This window comes from Gallus gallus, chromosome Z (assembly GCF_016699485.2).
Source record: "Gallus gallus isolate bGalGal1 chromosome Z, bGalGal1.mat.broiler.GRCg7b, whole genome shotgun sequence".
NCBI lineage: Eukaryota > Metazoa > Chordata > Aves > Galliformes > Phasianidae > Gallus > Gallus gallus.
The window spans coordinates 2,534,494-2,555,071 of record NC_052572.1 but is presented as its reverse complement, the minus strand read 5'-3'; the positions used below and the strand labels follow the sequence as shown (position 1 = coordinate 2,555,071).

At 40.6% G+C, this 20,578-nt stretch overlaps 1 protein-coding gene across 1 annotated transcript in view; it reads right to left on the bottom strand.

Annotated features, from left to right (window-relative positions):
- EPG5 (ectopic P-granules autophagy protein 5 homolog) overlaps positions 1-20,578 on the bottom strand; it is a 49,691-nt gene that overhangs the window by 4,203 nt on the left and 24,910 nt on the right. Inside the window, exons 19-41 of the mRNA XM_004949045.5 lie at positions 20,218-20,415; positions 19,590-19,700; positions 18,845-18,964; positions 17,910-18,076; positions 17,503-17,730; positions 15,422-15,545; positions 14,812-14,956; positions 13,749-13,920; positions 12,611-12,773; positions 11,866-12,008; positions 11,096-11,252; positions 9,937-10,131; positions 8,792-9,005; positions 8,178-8,338; positions 7,853-8,060; positions 7,110-7,185; positions 6,750-6,853; positions 5,708-5,883; positions 5,143-5,328; positions 3,900-4,109; positions 3,610-3,754; positions 1,382-1,624; positions 895-1,114 (exon numbers count right to left, since the gene is read on the bottom strand). Coding sequence (XP_004949102.2) covers positions 895-1,114; positions 1,382-1,624; positions 3,610-3,754; positions 3,900-4,109; positions 5,143-5,328; positions 5,708-5,883; positions 6,750-6,853; positions 7,110-7,185; positions 7,853-8,060; positions 8,178-8,338; positions 8,792-9,005; positions 9,937-10,131; positions 11,096-11,252; positions 11,866-12,008; positions 12,611-12,773; positions 13,749-13,920; positions 14,812-14,956; positions 15,422-15,545; positions 17,503-17,730; positions 17,910-18,076; positions 18,845-18,964; positions 19,590-19,700; positions 20,218-20,415 — 3,866 coding nt within the window. The remainder of the gene's footprint in view (positions 1-894; positions 1,115-1,381; positions 1,625-3,609; positions 3,755-3,899; positions 4,110-5,142; positions 5,329-5,707; positions 5,884-6,749; positions 6,854-7,109; positions 7,186-7,852; positions 8,061-8,177; positions 8,339-8,791; positions 9,006-9,936; positions 10,132-11,095; positions 11,253-11,865; positions 12,009-12,610; positions 12,774-13,748; positions 13,921-14,811; positions 14,957-15,421; positions 15,546-17,502; positions 17,731-17,909; positions 18,077-18,844; positions 18,965-19,589; positions 19,701-20,217; positions 20,416-20,578) is intronic.

The window sequence follows — 20,578 nt, the reverse complement described above, 5'->3', positions numbered from 1 at the left end:
TTTCCACATATAGCACAAGCACGAGTTTTCTGCATCAGACTATCATCAAACGACTCCACCCAAGTCACTTCCCATCCCAGACACCCTCAGCTTTGATGTTAAGAACAAGTTTTGATTTGCAACATAAAGTGGCTTTGCTATCTTCTTTCCACTTTGGCAATAAAAGTAATGCAACTGTGTGGTACCTACAAGAGTCAAAATATTCTTTTAGCTTCAAGAAACAGAGGAATGTGCATTTTCCTACAACGCTCTTTCACAGCCACATAAATATTATCCACACTAATATTAAAAAACAATGCATTACATTTGCTAAATTCTGGTAATTTCAGCAGCAATAGTAAAGACAGTTCTTACACACTTTAAATACAAAGTACCATTGCTTTAAACCCAAAGCTATTACAAGCCATCCATTCCTTCTCACCTGAACCCAATTACCTATTAAGTTGTTTTATAGCAATGCTAACTTCACAGGGTTCAGATTTGGTCCACAGCAAGCAGATTTGGTCCACAGCAAGCAGATTTGAACACTTAGCTTTGAGAGTTCAACTGAATATTTAACATGTAATTCATCCCACCTAGTGGACATCCAGGAAAGTGGAACTCACAGTGATTAAGGATTTGCTTGAAATGATTTGAATTCAGCACAAATCCAGGCTGCCAGTGAAATCAAGCCTCTCCAAGTGGAAACCAAGCAAAACCAAACAAGAAATGTTCATGTAAAATTCATTCTTCTGTTCCACCGCAGGGTGTACTAGTGTTGGCACCAAGGGATGAGCAGACTAACAGAAGGTATGGAAGGACTTGCCATTTCAGTCAGCAGCCTGATTGATGATACTAACTATACAACCACAACCATATTTAAAAGGGTACAGACAGAAGCCTTGAGCTCCATACCTCGGATACACTTGCTCCAGCCACTTGCTGATGGTGATCAGGATCTTCATTTCATTGGTAAGAGTTTGGTCAGTATTCAGGCACTGCAGCAGGTAGACGTAGAGGGTCAAGTAGCTTCCTAAGGACAAACACTCCTGCAGGAATTCTTCCATGGTTAGCTCAGGAACTTGGAGGGAAGCGAGTACAGGGCCCCATCCCAAATCCTGATGGTGAGGAAGATCTATAAAGAAGACAGAAACATATACATAAGCAGCAGTTGCTAAAACCTACAAACTGAAGCCACCCCACTGTGTTCCTTTAAATTACAGAATACTAAAAATGTCATAAATAGAAAGAACAGAGCCCTGATTATGAAAACCAGATTAAAATGCAGTTCTGGCATAAGGCAGCATTAAGCCACTAGGATTCTAAGTGACTCATGTTTAATGAGCACCCAAAGGCCAATCAACATTTCCCACTTAAGCAGCAGAACAAGAGATGCTCCTGCCTTTATTGAAGTAAGAGGTGATACAGGCTTCTGTCGTCTCCGCCATGTGTCGCACGGAGGCCAGGCTCTGACATGCTGCTGTCAGAAGGGGCATTGCTAGCAATCCATGCACTTTACTGTCAATCCACTTCCGTAAGCTCCCCCGTAGTGACTCAGCTGTTGTAACGCTGGAATTGTTCAACATCATCAGTGTTTCTGTAAAGAGACTGCTGAGGGCCAGGTGACGTGTCTGCAGATCCATATCTGGAAGACAAATTCAAGAATCAGTGCAGTAAACAGACTCTAGGAGCTAAACGACCTGAACTTAGCATCATCACTGAATACTCTCTGTAGATACTGGGAAAAGACTCTTGATCATTAAAGTCCTCGTTTCCTTGTTTGTACCTATGAAGCCACAAAGAGACACTTACTATACAAAAAGACACTTATTACCAAGAGAGTGGTGAGGTTCTGAACAGGCTGCCCAGAGAGGTTGTGAATGCCCCGTCCATCTCCAGAAGTGTTCAAGGCCAGGTTGGATGAGGCCGTGGGCAGCCTGGTCTGGTATTAAACGGGGAGGTTGGCAGCCCTGCATGCAGCAGGGGGGTTGGAGCTTCATGGTCCTTGAGGACCCTTCCAACCCAAACCATTCTATGATTCTGTGATTCTATGATTCCTTACAGTCTCTTCCGTTGATAAGGCAGTTCCTAATTTATTAAACTGAAAGAGTTGACAAGTCTGTATACAAGAGTACATCAGAGCAAATCATTCATTTATCATGCCTACAGTGAAAATAAGTGGAATGGTAAAGCACGTTTATCATCTCCAAGAAAGCTTGTGTACTAAATAAAACACACTTTAAAGCACAGATCAGAACGAAATAACTGGGATTTTAGATTATTCAGTCCAAAACACCATGAGCCCTGAAATAGTGCAGGCCCTCCGTGCATTTACCAAGTTTCTAGATCTCCTGTTAATCACTGCATTCAACCTCAGAAAATTTGTCTGAAACCATCTCTCGTCATTGCCTGAACGTGTTATCATGGACCACTTGTAACACTACCCACTACCAATCATTCCTGATCTCAGTGATTAAAAAGTCCAACAGTAGAACAAACTGTGTTTTATGAAAAAGCCACCACTGTTAAAAAAGAATTTTCAATCGGTGTCAGGTGTTCTAGTAAGGAAAAGTTTCAACTTGACTTATGCACAAACAGGGATTAACCACTGGAAAAGCACTGCCCTAAAAGACTGAGACCTCCAGACCTGCAGACAGTCAGAAGCTGGCAGGACAAAGCCCTGAAGGGCCTGATCTGACTTTGAGGCTAGCCCTGTTTTGAGGAGGAAGGTGGACTGCAGGCCTCCAGAGATTCACTTCAAACAAATGTCTGCATCAACCTAACATGAAAAGTTTGAAGGCAAAAAAAAAAGCAAAAAACTCAAGACACCTATCACTGCACAGCTCTCCACTAAGGTAAACATCTCTCATCACAGACTGACTGAAAACAATAATGCCAGCAGGTTACCTGACTCGCCTGTGGTCACAGTTTTACAGCCATGTCACAACAGTTCTCTGACAATGAGGCTGTCCTAGAGAGCTTCCCCATGTGCAACAGGAACACTGAGAAATGGCTATCGGTGTCACAAATCTTCTGATAGTTTCCACTGTGTGTAGGTCATAGACAGCAAAAGATATGACTCCTGACAAGTATTTTGGTGTAACACAGCGAGACAGCTGATGTGATGTGATTTTGACAAAGAAAGGTCAGAGTGGCACTAGCACTAAAAACTGAGATCGATAAAAATGCTGTGGATATAGACAGATCATGCCATCAGCATACACCAATGTAACTTCCCAACTCTACACTGCAAGTTATCCTGATCATGCAATGTTTTAGAATCTGTTCTTAAAACCCCACCCCTCAGGACTCAGTGTGTGTATTTCTAAGTGTCATCTCTACTTTTTAGAAACAGACAGCAGCATCAAATAAAGAGATTCAGAAATGAGACAGCAAAGAAAAGACAGCCCTCAAACTCCTGTATATTAGTCAGTTTTACTCAAAACTCCTGTTTCTTCTGTTGGTGCTGCCCCTCTTGACAGTTCGTTGAGGAAATGATCCTATTATTGTTTTGTGCTCATCTATCTCATACATACTTCAGAGCAACACAGCCTGCCCATAGAGAGACCAATGCGCTAGAATAAAGGATCTTGACAATTTTAAAGTAATCTGCACTTCTTCAATACAAACCTGGAGGATTAAAGATGACTACGTCATCTAGCAACTTGGACATTTCTTGCTCCAAAACTGCAAGAGTAATCTTTCCACTTTGTTCCAAGGTGCTGAGGAATTGAACCACCTGGCGGATGTACGCTTGGCACTTCAGGGTTGCATCCTGTTAATCAAAATTAAAACTAATTAGGAAAAAAAACCACAAAAAACTATCACACTGGAATTCTTTCCACACTGTAGTATATAAAAGGAGAACGCTGTAAATGAGAAGAACAGCTTAGAGACAACACAAAACCAATACCACTTACAAGGTGGATGTGACTATCTGAAGATGTGCCAAAGCCTGCTGAGATTTTCAGGAGCTTCACTATCAGTTCAGATGCAGCATCTTTAGCGAGGACAACAGAGGGAGGGTAGTGACTGTTACAATAGCTGATGATGCTTTGATAAGATGAAATGCCCACAAGTTGCCAAGGAAGGGAGCTAGTCTGTCCAAGAAGATTTATGAGTGGCGATTCCTGAAGATTTAAAAGACAGAAGTTTATCAACTGCTGGTGATATCTCAACATAGCAGCATGAACGCCTCAAAGTGGTAACAGGAAGGTACCACAAGTGGGAAAAGACCAGCAGGTAGGAAATGGGACCCCTTGAAGATTTACCAGCCCTTCTGGAAGAGTCTCCCAGAAAGAGTGCACTGAATCAAACTGTACTGTGCAAGATTTATCTACACACAGTGCTTAGCAAAAGCAGGGTTTGGAAAATTCATCTCAACACCAGTTGTTTCTCCTTCTTATTCTGACAACTCAAATACTGGAATGAAATCATAAATGGTTAAAGTATTGGTGAAATACCCTTTCAGAGTAAAAGAAAAGGAAAACTTTATATATATATATACTTTAAAAACTTTATATATATAAATATATATAATATTGCACATATATGCAGTGTATTACATGTGTGCATATGCACATATCCTTGCTACTGCTACCTCTGCTTCCCATGTGCACACACTCAAGGCTCTCCCAAAATAGGAAAAAGAGAAGGAGAAAAGGCATTTGAATTAAGGATTAACTTAGGAGACAAGAACTATGCAGCATTTGACACTTAACTATGGCAAGACAGCTTCATAGTAGCTTTACTTAAAAACAGGGTTTTTTTGTTTTGGTTTGATTTAGCTTAGGGTTTTTTTTGTTGTTATTGCTGATTTTTAAAAGACACCACCATAAGTATTTGTTCATTCCAAAACTCATGCGGTAACCAGAGAAAACAGTCTGTGTTTACTTGTTTATTCCTTACACCACTACTGGATCACAGCTCCTACAGAAGCTTCACAAAACAAACAGCAGTACTTCCTTTTTCACACAGCTCACACAGAACGCCTCGCAGAAGGATTTTGTTAGTGCTACAACAAGCATACTGCTCATGGCATTTTATGAAACACTTCAGAGCTCATAATCCTGCAAGGGAGGAAGAAGTCACAGCCTGCTTCCTTGTCACCAAAGGACTATCCCTCTTCAAAGAAGGATAGGAATAAACCTTTTCAAAAAGTACCTCTTTGCCTATGAGCTGTTCCTCCTTTGCCAACAGGACCATCATATACAGCAGACAGACAATCATGTTGTGAGTCTGAGGATGGGGGTTGGGATTCCAGGCATCAGAAAGGACGCTGACCCAGTTTATTTCACACAGAACGTAACCCAAGAATAAGAAACAACTCTTGGGGCTGCCTCTTTCAACCTGTGAAGTAGAAAGGAAAACAAAACAAAAAAAGGCATATAAAACAATGTAAGCTAAAAGTGCATTCATAAGAACATGGCAATTGTAAAGTACATAAACTCTAACTAGGTATGTATTAAATATATCGATTAAAGCAGTGATAAATTACAAAGAATGCCACCTCTACAGCTCCCCACAACTCGATATAAGACTTGATAGCACCCCTTCATAAACACCTGTGAGACACAAAATGAGTAGCTGTGATTTACTTTTGGAATAATTCATAAACAAACAAACAAACTTTAAAAGCTTCCCTCTTACAGGACATTCTCCAGCTCTGCAGTTATTTCCAAAGCTAGCAGAAATTATGGCCTTATTTCAGCTGATGCTACCTTCTCACCTTAAAAAACTCTTCCATAAGCATCTGGTCTGGATGCATTTCCTTCCACGGAAGTCTCCTGAATTCAGTATGGAAAGTATAGAGAATAAACTCTGGCATTTTGGGGGCTGTGCAACATCCACAGTAATGCATCAGATGCAACCAGAGAGCACCGTGGTGGCTTGGCAGCAGCTTATCTAAATGCAAAGGAAATAATTGAATTAGCAGCAGGATAAAAATTGAGGGATGCGTGCTTGCAGAAGAAAATCCAGTTTTGAAGATGAAAAATCATAAATGCAAGATCCACCCAAGCACATACATCAAAAAAAATTAAAAATTAAGCTTTAAGTGTTGCACTTTTGTTTTCCTTTTTTTTTTTTCCTTAAAGTTAAACAACTTATGACTTTATGTTATGTTCTTCTGAGCAAACTCTGGATAGCAATGAAAGTTCACTGTTGTTATGATGCTGGTGTTCTCTGTGTTAGTTGCATTATTTTACTTCTTTTTAGTCTTACAAATCTGGAGTCTTACAAAACACGTGATGTTATTTTTACATATTTATTTCTACAAGCTAGGTTTGAATCCTTAAGAGCAATTAAGAGGTATTTGTGAAGTTCATTTTTTTCCATTCCTATGCCTCATTATGCATTAGAAACAATACACAAACACAAATGCCAGCTCAAAATGATCAGACCTGGAGATTAAGTTATCCCCAAGGCCAGCTTCTGAGATACACCACTTATTATCACGACATACTTCTGCTTGTTATATTGTAAGGAAAACTCAGACCTGGAATGGAGTCACGTGCTTTTCATGATAGCTCATTTTGTTTCACATTCCTTCATATAGATGCATACCCACTGGATGACAAAGTTAATCATATTCTCTGCCCTCCCCAAATCAAAAAGCTGTCTTTTAAGGACAAGATAAAGAAACAAGCTACTGGTACCACAGCAGTTATCATTGTGGCCAAAAGTTCCTAACAAACAAAATCCCCTCACGTCCCACATCTCAACTGATGAGGAAGTGTCACTACCTTAAAACAACATGGACCTTCACATACCTTTAAAGCTCTCATGCAAAAGCTTGATGCAGTCTGTAAACAAACAGACCATACTGGATGCTGCAGGAGTGTCACTCTCCAACCAAGGGTAGCAGGGCTGGTTACTGAAAGCAGACATAAAGCAACAAAACTGTCAGTGCTGAGTTAGTTACTAGAAATCACACAGGTGTACAGACATATTGTACAGCACAAACATTTAAGATAGTACAGGTATCAGCAGCTCTTTCCTTCAAAACTCAGTACTTCAGGACTGTTCTTCCCTTCCTTGCGTACATTAACGCTACACTGAAGGTCCATTCTCACAGGGCTAACACTCTTCCTTTTCAAAATTAAATAGATTTTTGCTAATGTAATACATACCTTGCATCTTCCTTGTCTAAGACCAGTATCCATGGCTTAAAGAGTCCAGCAATAACTGAATACAAGGACTGCAATGCTAGAAAAAACAAAGTAAAGAAGTTTACATCTGAAATAAGCAATCATGAATGAATTACTTCTCCAAACCTGGAGAAAATGTTCTCTCCTTATTACAACATTGAAACAGTTCTCTATAATCAAAAATTGGATGCACAGGCTTGTTCATGACTTTCATCAATATTATGATTATTTTAACAACAACCATAAGCATTTTGTACTGTTTAGATTTTTTCATTATTATTTACTTTGACATATCTCTCAGATATGTCAAAGATATCTGCAGGCATAATAATAACTCACAAAATGTTTATCCACATACTAAAATAGAAGATGCACAGACAATTTTTTCCAAATTAACAGCCATATTAACAGCCATGATACCATGGTGACACCGAGTACTCCCCTGCTTCCAAACCTGTGCTCAGTGCAAAAGATGATATTTTTCTTTAAAGAGGGGTCAGCCCCTGAAATAATCTGAAAGCAAACTCTGGATTAGGAAATTTAAAGAAGAATCCTCCAGCAAGCAGGAATATGAGAACAAAGGAAGTCCCAATTAGCTCCCTGCAGAGCTTGTTTGTATTTCAATGCTGTCATCATTATGCAAATATGGAGAAAATTGAATGGCCTTTAACAGAAGAAATTAACAAGCACTCAGCTTCAAGTCATGTGCTCTTAAGTCGTATTACCTGCCAAAACTCCATTGCTGCCAACAGGCTCTTGGGCTAAACTGACAACTTCAGTTTCAATAAGCCGTTTAATAAGATACTCCAAAAATGTGTTCACTGCAGGCACGTAAGGACTCCATTTTGAAAAGAGACCAAAGGTCCTGAAGTCCACTGAAGCTAGACGAAGCTTGCAGAAAGAGGTGGAAAGCCACTCTATTGTCTCTCTAACCTGTAGAAAGGAAAAACACTAATCAGCTGAAGACAGACTGCACAGTAGTGTTAGTTGTCACTGTTAGGACACCTGTTCAGCTGCAGAACAAAGTAAACCAATCTGAAAGCTACCCACCTGTTCTGCAGACAGGAGGATTTCTCCAGCATCTCGCAATACAGGACTTTCAGTGCAATCACTTTTCTTGAAGCTCCCCTGTTCAGCCACTGGTGAACCACATCCCAAAGCTTTAAGTGCTGCCTTCCAACAGTCAGGGCTTAGAAGCTGCTCTGAGGAGCCTGGGAGAAACAGAAAGCATTCTGGTTTCAGATGGGACACGTGTTTTTTCCCCCCCCTTCATAGTGTCTCGTACAGTGCTATGTTTTGGCTTTAGGAGAAAACCAAAGCTGGTAACACACGGATGTTTTAGCTGTCACTGGGCAGCACTGCACACAGCCAAGGACATCTCAATTTCTCAGCTTCTCGTACTGTCCTGCCAGCAATGGGGCTGGGGGGGCACAAGGAGCTGGGAGGAGGCAGAACCAGGACACACTGACCTGAACTGGCCAAAGGGTTCTTCTACACTGTATGGCATCACATGACAAAAAAAAAGAATAGTGGGGAGTTGGGCAGGAGGGCCAGCCCTTGGGACTGGCTGGGCATATCACTACTCGCGTTATTCTCCTCTTCTCTCTTTGTAAATAAGCCAGAAGAGTACAGAAAGGTTAGCACACATTAATTCAGATACTCACTTTGCACAAACAATCTTAGAAAATCACTGTAGTGGTCAGGGAACTGATACTGGAGAAGGTTAGTCCAGTGATTGCAGAAGATATTAAACGGCATCAAAATATCTTCTTCAGGTTCAAGCCCACATGCACTGAGAGCCAAGTGAATGGATTCCAGAAGCCTGGTACGTTCAGACAGAGGTGGCCTAGTGACATTTAACCACTGCGTAAGGTCAAACTAGAACAAAGGACAGGAAGCATTTGTAAGTAGAAGCTTTCATGGCCACAACACCCTCAGGAAAAGGGAGAAACTGTCAGGCTGAAAAACCTCCCTAGGTTTTATGTACTTAAGGAAAACCTAAGAAATTTCCATTTTATTAACCCCCATCCTAAAACCAAGGTAACTCTCTATAAAGGTTATGATTCAGCATATTAGAGATGTCCCTGAATTCACACAGAGACTCTTATCTAGGGGTTCTCCAATTTGTAGAAACACACGTGAGCTTCCATGCTTCAGTATTGCTGTCAAAGAAACACTTAAATGCATTATGTTGGGCTAGTCCTTGCAGTCCCTAAGTTTTCATATGGAGATTCAATGCTTTTGTAGCCTCCGGGCAATCTGTTTCCAACTGGGTCAACAGAGACAGTGGTGATCTATGCCACCAAGGAAAGCTCAGTCATGCCCAAGCCAGACCAGCTGACAGTCACAGCTGTAGGGCTTCTTCTCTGTGTAATGTTATGAGAAGGAAGATTTCTGTTTGTCTGCTTTTATGGTGTTTTTTTGTTTTTGTTTTTTGTGGTTTTTTTTAACGGCAGATGGGATTCACTGGCAATTTGGATGAACACCTCCTCAGATACATCAAAACAGAAGATACCATGAAGAGCCTGCTTTGATTTCACCTCAAGAATAAGAGTGTACCAAAGAGGAAGCCATAGGAAGCACACACTGATATTATCTGGGCTAGGAAAGGGTAGTTCAACATTCCCATCTGGATTTGCCTCCAGCCTCTCTTTAGCTCAAATAAAACAAACAGCATTTAGTGTGAGCAACATATAAAAGCTGTCCAAGTTGTTTTGATGTACCAGGTTTCTATCTCTCTTCCACAGCTTTAAGAAGACCCACATAAGCAACCCACAAAGCAGATCCAATGTTCATATAAGTATTTTACCTTTGTCAGCAGCATGAAGACAACATCACTGTTGTCCTCACTCAGGAAGGTCACGACTTTTTCATATAAAGCCACAAATTCATCAGGAGAAGCAACAGGAGTGAAGTACGGGGAAAGGAGCGTACAGAGCCTTCGGTTGTGCAGGATTGTCTGGAGGAGACGTTTGCACTCTGACTTGGTCCCACTGATGAACACCTAAGGAATAATGAGAAAAATGATCCAATGTGAATCTACTGGGGAAAAAAAAAACAAAAAAACACCTCTTACGACCTTTTCTTGAGATAAGCACAACTGTACTGTTTAAAAAACATATGTTCCAAAAAGCAAAAGCTGACAGTATGAGAGCAACTTCAAGTAAATACTGCTGCTCCACCAAAGGAAACTGCAAAATAAACACTGCTTCCCTAGCACGCTGAAGAATAGCACTTGTGACCACATCTACTGCATAAAAATATTCAGAAATCCATTTTTTTTTTTTTATAAATTACTTAAAGAAAGTGAATCAAGATTTCAGCAGCCCTACTTGACATTAGTAAAGACTTACATAGAACTGTGGCTATAGAAAGCTGTTCTGCACCCCAACTTCTAATGTACAGCTGGACATGGGAAAAACACTGTATCTAAGGTATCAAAATAAGTATCTGGACACACAGCAGAGGATAATGCTTTTTTTACAGAGTATCTATGTAATGCAATCCTATTGCAAACATTACCACAAAGAAGCAGCAAACTTCTTGCCAACTCACTGCACAAAGAACACTGCAAGGCTTTAGAAGACAAAATGACTAAACACGGATTTGTGTCAGCTAGAAAATGATCCATAACAGAGAAATATATGACAAACCACTCTTTTATGTACTGTACCAAACTTTAAGCATCCCCATGAAAATCCAGCCTGCTTCAGCATCTAATTAGCGTAGCATGTAACTAATAAGGAGCATCTTTCAGTGCTGAGCAAGCATCTCAGATAAACAGTTTTTATTTTGCAAGCATGCAGGCCTGAACTGTCTGATATACTATGCACATTACACAATTTGCTGAGTGAGGAATGGGATAGAAGCTTAGAAGTTAATTTTCAGGCTTCTGAAGGTTCTAGACACTCGATATCAGCAGGCAACAGGGTAAGTGTTAAGCATACAATACTAGAGAATATACTCACCTGGCCTAGGATCTCTATGCAGGAGGTGAAGAACTGCCTTGTGGGAGGATTGCGTTGAGTTTCATCACACACATACTCCACTAAGATAAAAAACAAACTAATTCCAACTTTCTTAATTGCAGGCATAGGTTGCACTTTGTAGATATTTATTAAGGTCCTGCAAAGAAGAAAAACAGCAGATTCAATTTGCATATGGAAAGTAATCTGTGTTACTAAAGAAAGGTTTCTAGTGTCGACACATCGCATTAAGATAAATGTATCTGGTTTACATAATAATCAAGTGTGGTTTCACAGGGTCACTGACTGGTTGGGTTGTGCAGGGACCTCTGTGCCCCCTTAGTCCCACCTGCCCGCCCCCGCAGGGCCATGCTGAGCAGAACAGATGGCTTCTGAATATCTTCAGGATGGAAACCCCACTCCTCTGGGCAAGCAGAGACAGTGCCTTTCACCTTCAGAATAATAAGCTTTGCCATATTTTAAAGCTTAACGTAGCATCACTGCCATCACTCAGCCTACTCTTGCATGGTTAAAAAGGGTATTCTAATGCACAGAATAATAAGTTGAAGTAGAAAACATATTGTATGCCATGCTATGGTTGAATGATGAGCAGTTAGCTCTTCTGACAATACACAGGCTTATTCCTTTAGAGGTCTATCAAACATGCAGGTCTCAGGGTTCCAGCTCTGCTGCCAAGCTACATTGATATACATTATAAGAAGCGAGCAAATAGGTTTGATGTTGCTATCTAAAACTGTGCCTGAACAACTCACGTTATAAAGTTTTCCACGTGCACTGCTGCCTCCACAACACCCAGAGAGGGTGGCTTCATGGCTTCTGCTTGCAGCTGTCTCACTTCCTTACGCAGAGCATGAAGCTGCTGGCTCACTGCTTCATTTTTATGTTTCCCCTCAAACTAAACGGCAGAAAGAGACATTCATTTCAGAATAACATCTTTTCCAAAAATTCCTTAATGCTGCAACAAAAAATGAAGCACAGCCTACTAAGAGAACTCTGACTATAGGTTTTCCCCTGTGAGTTTTGACATGACTTACTGCATTCTACCCCTTAGTCACATTCTTATTTAATTATGACATGCTAATATAATCAATGTCTTCGACAAACGACTTAATCCACAGGAAAGGAAACTTAGGTGAGATCGAGACATTCACTTAGCAAGCAAAATAGGAATTAATCTATGAACATTCTGATACCTTCATTCTTACCTGTGAGCATATTCCTACATTCACACAGTGGGAAGTAATTTAGCACAGACACTGTGAGTAGTCCAAAACTTTATGCAATAATTTGTTCCTCTGCTGATCTGCATCTCTTTCAGAGAATTACATATGAGGTATTTCAAGCTTCAGTTGTTTGATTTTTCTTAATATCTGCTTATTTTAACAGGCATATGGCAACACCTCACCAAATAAATCCATTCTTGTAACCGTTCAATCATTTTGCTTCCATTACCCATGTCCACCAGTCTCAAAACAGAAAGGATGCCCCGTCTCTTACCTGGATTGTTACAAGAGCTGCTCCCTGGCAGCCTTTATTTGAAGCTCCCCGGCACTCCAGATGGAGGGTGATCTGCTCTTCCCGATTGACATACAGCTTAGGTATGGTGTCCAGTATTTCACTGTTCAGAGCAACGTGTTGGGATTCCCAAAGAGCTGCAGTTCTGAAAAGTATTTATTAATGAGGTTACTGAAATCTTTAGCAAGAATAATAATGCTAAGAATTGAAGAGGAAGAGCAGAGGCTTCAATTTAATAGGCTATATGAAAACTCATAACAGAAATACATACATTTATATAATAGAAAACAAAAACTTAGGAAATGGTGTTGATAACTCCATAGTGATAGAACTTCGAAGTTCTAACAGAAAATGCTTCATAAGAAGAGCAAAACTACTTAAGCCTGCATAAGAAATTTATTTTCTCAGTGACCAGACGGGTAATCAAACAGATCACCCACTGCAGGAGATACAATTTTCTGCCAGGCAAAAAAAGAAAAAAAGCTGGACTGTGGAATGATTCAGTCAACAGAAAAGAACCCACCTGACATTGCTGCTGGAATCATCAAGGTACGTTCTTTCTTAGGCTAAACGAGGATTTTTTTTTAATTTATTCTAAATAATATTATTAAATAATCACATTGTGTGGGAATGGCTATGAACCAACAGCTGTGTCTGAAACTTTAAAAATACTTCACCTGAATTCTCTTAGTAGGAATATTAATAAAGTTTCCCCTCTTTCATCCACAGACCTAACAGTTCCCAGAAATGAAGTCTCTTTCTTTAGCATTCCAATGCTTCAGATTAGCACCACTAAACTGGTGCAAAATGGTTGACTAATTCTCAGTAAGCCTAGGCTAAAGGGAAGATTTAATTAAGAAGTATACCGAATGTGAAAAGAATATGTAGCTGTCAGGTGCCAGCTGATGTAATCTCAGTCATTAGGTAAGTCAGTTAAAGGAGCAGAATAAAGAATGATGTACCAGCAAAAGTAAACAAATAAATAACCTGGGCAAATAGGTAGAAGCCAAATACTATCAGCTTTATGCTAACACCACCAGTTAGACTGCTGCAAGAGACCTGAAGATACGATTAAGACCTGGAGAGTAGGGAGGCAGAAGGAAAACAGCAAAAGTCTTACTTGGCATGTCCCTGCAAGACTTTAAGGTCTGCGTGCGTGAGCTGAATTGCTTCTTTCTGATTTATCAGACTGGCAGAGGAAATAACTGGCACAGGGGCTTTCATGGGCTGGAGCGAAAGAGGAGGCTTGGGCAGATCAAACTTCTTCAAATTATTCATTATCCTCTCTTTGGCTAGAAGAGAAAGCAGAAATCATTTGGTCAATAAGAAAACTTTAGAATAAGCTGAACAAAATTATTATCTCATTCGGGGTTTTTAGTGTGTTTTGTTTTGCTTTTTGTTGGGTTGTGTTTTGTCATGTTTTTCTGTTTGTTTTGTTTTGTTTTTTTTTTTAACATGAAACACTTTCAGCACCACTCTCAGTATTCCTCCCCTTTAATTAATCTTCCTATTCCTGTTAACAATTTTTATCTCAGAAAGCTAATTTTCATGACCTGCTCCACCAAACACCGTGAGGATTCAAGGAGCCACAGCTTTCCTTGTTTACCCTTAGCCACTCCTACCTACACATTCTTCAGTATTCCTCTTACCACCCCCATTTATTCTCCTCCTCTGACAGAGGCTCAGCCAAATTCACCTCCCTTTCCCAACAATTCACCCATCTCCAGTTTTGTCAGCTCCAATTACTTCCCAAAGCGCACTCTCTTTCGAGGTCAGTTCTCCTCTTCTGCTGATTCCCACTCAGTTTACTCAAATAATGCCAATTCACCTATAAAGATATTCCAGTTTCCTTCTGCTCCCTCCCTCTCCTTTTCAATCAGCCCCACAAAAGTCCTATCGTATCCTTAATACACCTACCACGATTATTATCCCTTTTTGTGCTAAAACAATGCTTTCACTGCACTAAAATTCCAAGCTAACAGCAAGGAAACATACAGCTAAAAAAAATATCAGAAACAAACTTTCTGGCATTAGTTATAGTGGTTTTTGCCTTTGCTTGCAGCTGCCTTTTACCTACACTTTCTGAAGGTCCAGCCTGTCTGGAATATACTTTTTGGGGTGAGTTAACCCATAATAGTAACCCTTTCTGTCCCAGTTTCACCAGCAATATTCTTATCTCCTACCTGACAAAGGGTTGGTGAAATCTATTTGCCCTGCAGAAATAGCAGCTGATGTGTGTGATTCAAGCTGAGCCCGCGTCCAAAGGTTTATAGCTTCCTGAAACTCGTGGTGTATCAGTTCAATATTGACATACTCCATCCATAAATCCTGAAGGGACAGAATAATTAATTGAAATCACTATAATTCTGGTAATTACCATATGTTGTGTACCCATTGCATTAGCTAGGATGCTGAAACAAATAAAGCTGGGCTCTGCAATTTGAAGTTGTAGGAAAATTATATGAAAAAAAATATCTGAAGTGATGAACAGGAGGGGGAACAGCTGTTTACAAGGGTGGACAGTGACAGGACAAGGGGGAATGGTTTTAAACTTTGACAGGGGAGGTTTAGGTTAGATATTAGGAGGAAGTTTTTCACTCAAAGGGTGGTGACACACTGGAACAGGTTGCCCAAGGAGGCTGTGGATGCCCCATCCCTGGAGGCATTCAAGGCCAGGCTGGATGTGGCTCTGGGCAGCCTGGTCTGGTGGTTGGCAACCCTGCACATAGCAGGGGGTTGGAACTACGTGATCATTGTGGTGATCCCATCTTGCCCATGTCATTAGTACATCACCTGTTGATTCTGCATGATTTTAGCAAGTCTGTGTGCGTCATACTGCTTCGGTAAGGAAGGAATGTATGTGTCTCCTTTCTGAAAGCTCTCTTCTTCCAACCACAAAATAAAAACATTACAAAGCCTGAGAATAAAAACAAAAAATGAAAAAAAAAAATCAATACACATATCTTACAATCAATACAGCATATCTTACACAGTAGTCTCATTCTGGAGGCTTAAAGTTAAGGCAACAAACTGTGATAAGAGATGGTACGGGTCAAAATTTAGACTTCTCAGAGGCTTTCTGATTAGCTTTCTGAGTTCAAAGAGCAGCAGTGCAAAGAAACTAGAGCCATGGAACAATTCCAAGTTGGAAGGGACCCACTAACACCACGGGTCTAGCTCTTGGCTCCACATAGGACAGCCCAAATGCCCAACTCTAAACTTGAGAGCAGTGTCCAAATGCTCCTTCAGGTCCAGCAGCCCTGGGGAAGCCTGTAACACACTCACCACCCAAGAACTGCAATAACCAAGAGTAACTGAACACATTTAGAACAGGAAGACATTTACAATAAACAGTACATAAGAAAAAATTCCAACCCTGGATCCTCTGTTAGAGAATTACATCCATAAGCCCGTGCAAAAGACCAAGGAAGATATATACATACCTAAGAAGACTGCTCTGAAAGCTCATACCTGCATTGTCATATTATTTTCTTTTCAGATTCAGATTCACACTGAGTTTATTCTCATTTCTTTCTCTCCTAACTCTGTACTTCATCCTTCACACATCTCATCCTTCACTGACCTCACTGCGATGAGTGCTACCTATTTTTTAGATCATACCAGTCAAGTTTTCCTGATTGAATACAGGGGAGAACTAGACCATCACCACACCTTTGCACCACAGCATTAAATATCACAAACAAACTCCTGTTTTCTGCATCCACGTCACTGATGAGAAAATGGAAGTTCAGAAGTCAGCCCTGATTAATTCAGCCCATATTTTCTCTTCTGCCTAGACGGCCATTAAACTTTCTGAGCTTAAAATTTATTTGGCTGTAGAACACTCTGGATTTATGGATGGAGTGGGGAAATCCTTTGAAACGAAAGGCTGACAAAATATTAATCAAGTTATAGCCAGTGAACATCTCTGAATTATTTTTCACCTGTGACTGAGAAGGATTTATAAGCTCCCTTGTTTGTTTGTACAGTACATATTGATTGCTGGGGGGAAGCACTTATCAGCAGCTCAGATGCTGTATGCCCAACCCCCCTCAACAAGGGACTCCTTCCGAGTTATCTCTTCCTACTGTAGTTCCTAGGAAAATTCAGACACTGTAACACTGCAAATATTTCTTAAGGTAGACTTCTCAAACAACAAGTCTGTGCAACAGAAACACGCACTTCTGTATTTACTTATGGCTTCACTGAGATACGTGGCTCCTCGAAACAGCCAATTTGCCATTCCTTACAAAGATGAGCGTTCATTAGCTGAGTTGCAGTAACTGAATATCTCCTTAGCCTACTCAAAAGCAAGGAGATGCTTTCACTAAGGTTTTGGGTAAGCAGATGTACCACTCTCAGGCTAGCACATAATATAATCACAGCTCAGCTCTGGCACACTAAGTTGGTAAACTGTGCTAACTGAATCATGTGCTGAAGTTCCCAGTCAATTCCCTGCTGTATACAGGTGGAAGTTGGGACCCAGACTGTGTCAAACGTATATACACACACAAAACAGTTCTTAAACTGATAGCCAGTGACGTACATACAAGTAACAGATTTGCCTAAATAAGAAGTATTTTAACAGAATGGGAATAGCATTAATTAAAAAACAAAGCTCTCCCTTAAGGAGAGTGATAACTCTATCAATAATGTTGTGCTTTTATTAGTAGGATCAATTCCCTTCAACAAAACACCTTGTATCAACAGAGAGATGACCACGGCTAGGTATATAACAAGTGCTTAGGTACTGTAGGTCAGCCAAGAGCTGCAACCCTTCACATCTCCCATGGCTAACACTGCTCCAGCTGGACAGCAGCTAGTAGCTCAGGCAGCAGTCTTGAATGAGATTGAACAGAGCAGGCCTTCTTTACCTGACGAGCTCCTTATGCAGCTCTGGTGAAGTCAGATAATCTGGCAAGCAGCTCGCCTTCTCTGGTGATCTGTCACTGCTCTTTACAGGACTCTCCACCTTCAGTGCTTTGCTGGCAGTGTGGTGGAAGTCTGCCACCTCTGTTAGGCGCTGCTTCATTTCATTTAATAAGTTAACGAGGGCTGCACTCTGGAAAAATCGTCTTCCAATACAGCCATCAACAGGTAATCTGAAAATGAATAAAGAAGAAAAATCTAGTTACAAGTGCCAAAGCAGGGCATCTGCAACTAAACTGACTCTGGAGAAGTTACTGTAACCACTGCTCTCAGATGAGTGAGGCATTTACTATAGTGCAAGCTTCTTAGTGAAGGTCTTTATGATCAGACTCGCCTTTATGATCAGACTCACCCATATTGTGGTCCTGGTCTGTGAAGGTAAAGCAGGAAGAATTTCTGCCAGATCAATGGCATTAGAGGGTGATCAGCAGGGGTAGCAAGGGCCTGGTGGGCCCAGCGATAAATCATGAGCCTCTGAAGCGAAGGTACAACGGGCAGCTTCAGCTGGGCCTGGGCTTTCTGCAAAGAGAACGTTTTCAGACAAGTGCCCTGGTTCAGTTCCCTGTAGCAGGTTGTGACAGCTTATACCAGATCAGCACAGCGTGAAAACTCAGCAATTACAAGGAGAAAAGTTTGAATACGTTCATACGTGTATTTACGATACATCTACACATCGTGTAATAGCTCTTAGAGAACAATGCTGCTGCCACTGATGCTTGTGAAAAAATTGAAAATGCATGAATAGGAGTACTACAGTAATGAAAAGCCAATGTAAGGGCCTTTGGTGCTAATTACAGCTCTCCCTCACAGAGGCAGACGTTCCTGTTTTAGGCTTCAATAAGACTTGTGGCATTAGAGAACAAAGCAGCAGCAGGGAGAACCATGGCATTCACTTTTTATAAAATTCAGACCTAAAACATGCTTTCTGACAGACATTTTCCTACCTGTAAAATAAGTGTACCCATACAATGGTATGGAATAAATGCCCCAAAGACTGAAAGGCACTCAGATGACCCAGGATATAAACGCACTAGCTACTCAATTAAGTTTTCTGTGCACAATTACATATTAAAAACAGATTTATACAGTAGTCTTTAAATATTCAACTCAAAACACAAAGGAAAGCTTCCATTAGATACATTTCCCTCCTGGAAAGCCAAGCAGGTAAGGTATTAGTTATGCTTTTGTCCGGAAAAAAAGAAGTGAAAGAGATAAAAACTGCACAATAGAGAAGAGCTCTTTACCACAGCAGTTTCCCTATGAGTAGAGAACGAACAGTTCTCTCACCTTCAAAGCTTGATCAGGAGACAAATCATTAATGATTAACTCCCCCTCCACAACTCTGCGAAGCTGTGAATCTTCTTCAAATATGGACTCAATATTTAACACCATCCACGAAAACCAGACCTGTACAACACAGTAACAACGGAAATACTTATAACGAAGTTGTGAGAGAAGGCTCAGATAGCTTGCTCTTTTCTTTCTTTTCCAGATTCTCATTAAATAACTGCAAAAGTAGCGTCGCGTCAAGGAAAGGAAACTGAAAAACAGTTTCCTCCTTATTTACAGGCACGTATCCTGTACAGTGTCTAATTTTGAGCACTCCATCTCCAGCTGGGGTACTACAAGGCTTTACTTTTTCTTTATGCTTGAGCAGAAGGAAAAATATTAATCAGAAATGGACGAATCTAGTAGAAGAGTCGGCCTTTACACACTTTCTCCCACTAAACATATCAAAAACAACTAAAGATTCGTATTAGTCTTAACAAATTAATCCTATTTATGCATTCTTGGACACAGATCCAACAAAATTCCTCTGTGGAAGAATGCCCCTGCTCTCATTAGTGTAATAAATCTGCAACGCCCTGTTCAGCAAAATTAGGATTTTATCACAGGAATACTTGTAGAAAGAGAGGTAGGGAGAAAGAAAGAACAACAGAAAATCTACAAAAACCCATGAAAGCAGGAAAAAACAAACACCTGTGTGTTGCTTTTCCCAGGGCTGTTTATGTAACACCATCGTACCACTTACCTGAGATGAGTTGGCATTGCCCTCAACAAAGGAGGGAGTCACATTGCCTGCCACAATCCAGCTAACAAGAGAAGACAGCAGACCTTTGTCACAATGATAACCTAAAGCATTCTGCAAGGAAACACAAAACATTTTTTTCCCCTAAGAGGCCTAATTTACAATTTTTTTTTTGTAGATTTACAAGCTACAGAGATATCATGCTGCTTTTCCTGAGGTTCCTTTCTGACTCAAACAATTACTTTCCAACCACAGCTCAGCCAGTTACCACTGAATCCCATGCTTGTATCTTATTTCTCATCAGTGAAAAGATTGTTTTATAGTGACACTGTTTTTTTCCAGAGAGGATGCTGTACTGTTGCTCTACAGATATTGATTAACATATGAAATGCAAAGAACACAAACTAAAATACTATGGTAGAACTCCTCCACATGAAATCTGAGTTTCAGATCGGTTTTAATTATCAATTATCAGTTATCCCACTCATCTTGAGCTATTCAGAACCAAATCAAACAGCATAACCACACTGTCACTCATTATTGCAACTGCTCTTGTTGCCTTTCAGGAAAAGAGATTCATATCAAAATTAGATTAATCCAACAGCCACAAGAACATACCACACCCACCTACCTTGTGCTGTTGGTAAAGCAGCTTTTGTATGCAGTCTTCCTGGCTGTACTGAAAAGCAGCCTTACATAAGTGATCCAGTAAGTAGAGTGTTGCCTGGTCCCTGTGCCACAGCTGCTGGCTGATGAGGACCTGAACCCAGAACTCCAGTACTGCAGTCGGCCCCACTCCATTTGGCTGGCCACTTCGGAAAATGTGAGTCTGAAATTCAAGGGTAGAATTATTGAAGAGCTTTCTTTCAGCTTGAATTAAAGCATAAGGTTTTGCTGAAGAACTGTTCAGCTTGCATGAGGCTATGGGTCTGTCCTTAACGCACAGCAATGCTCTCTATACCTATGCAAAAATATAGCTTTGTCATCTCCAA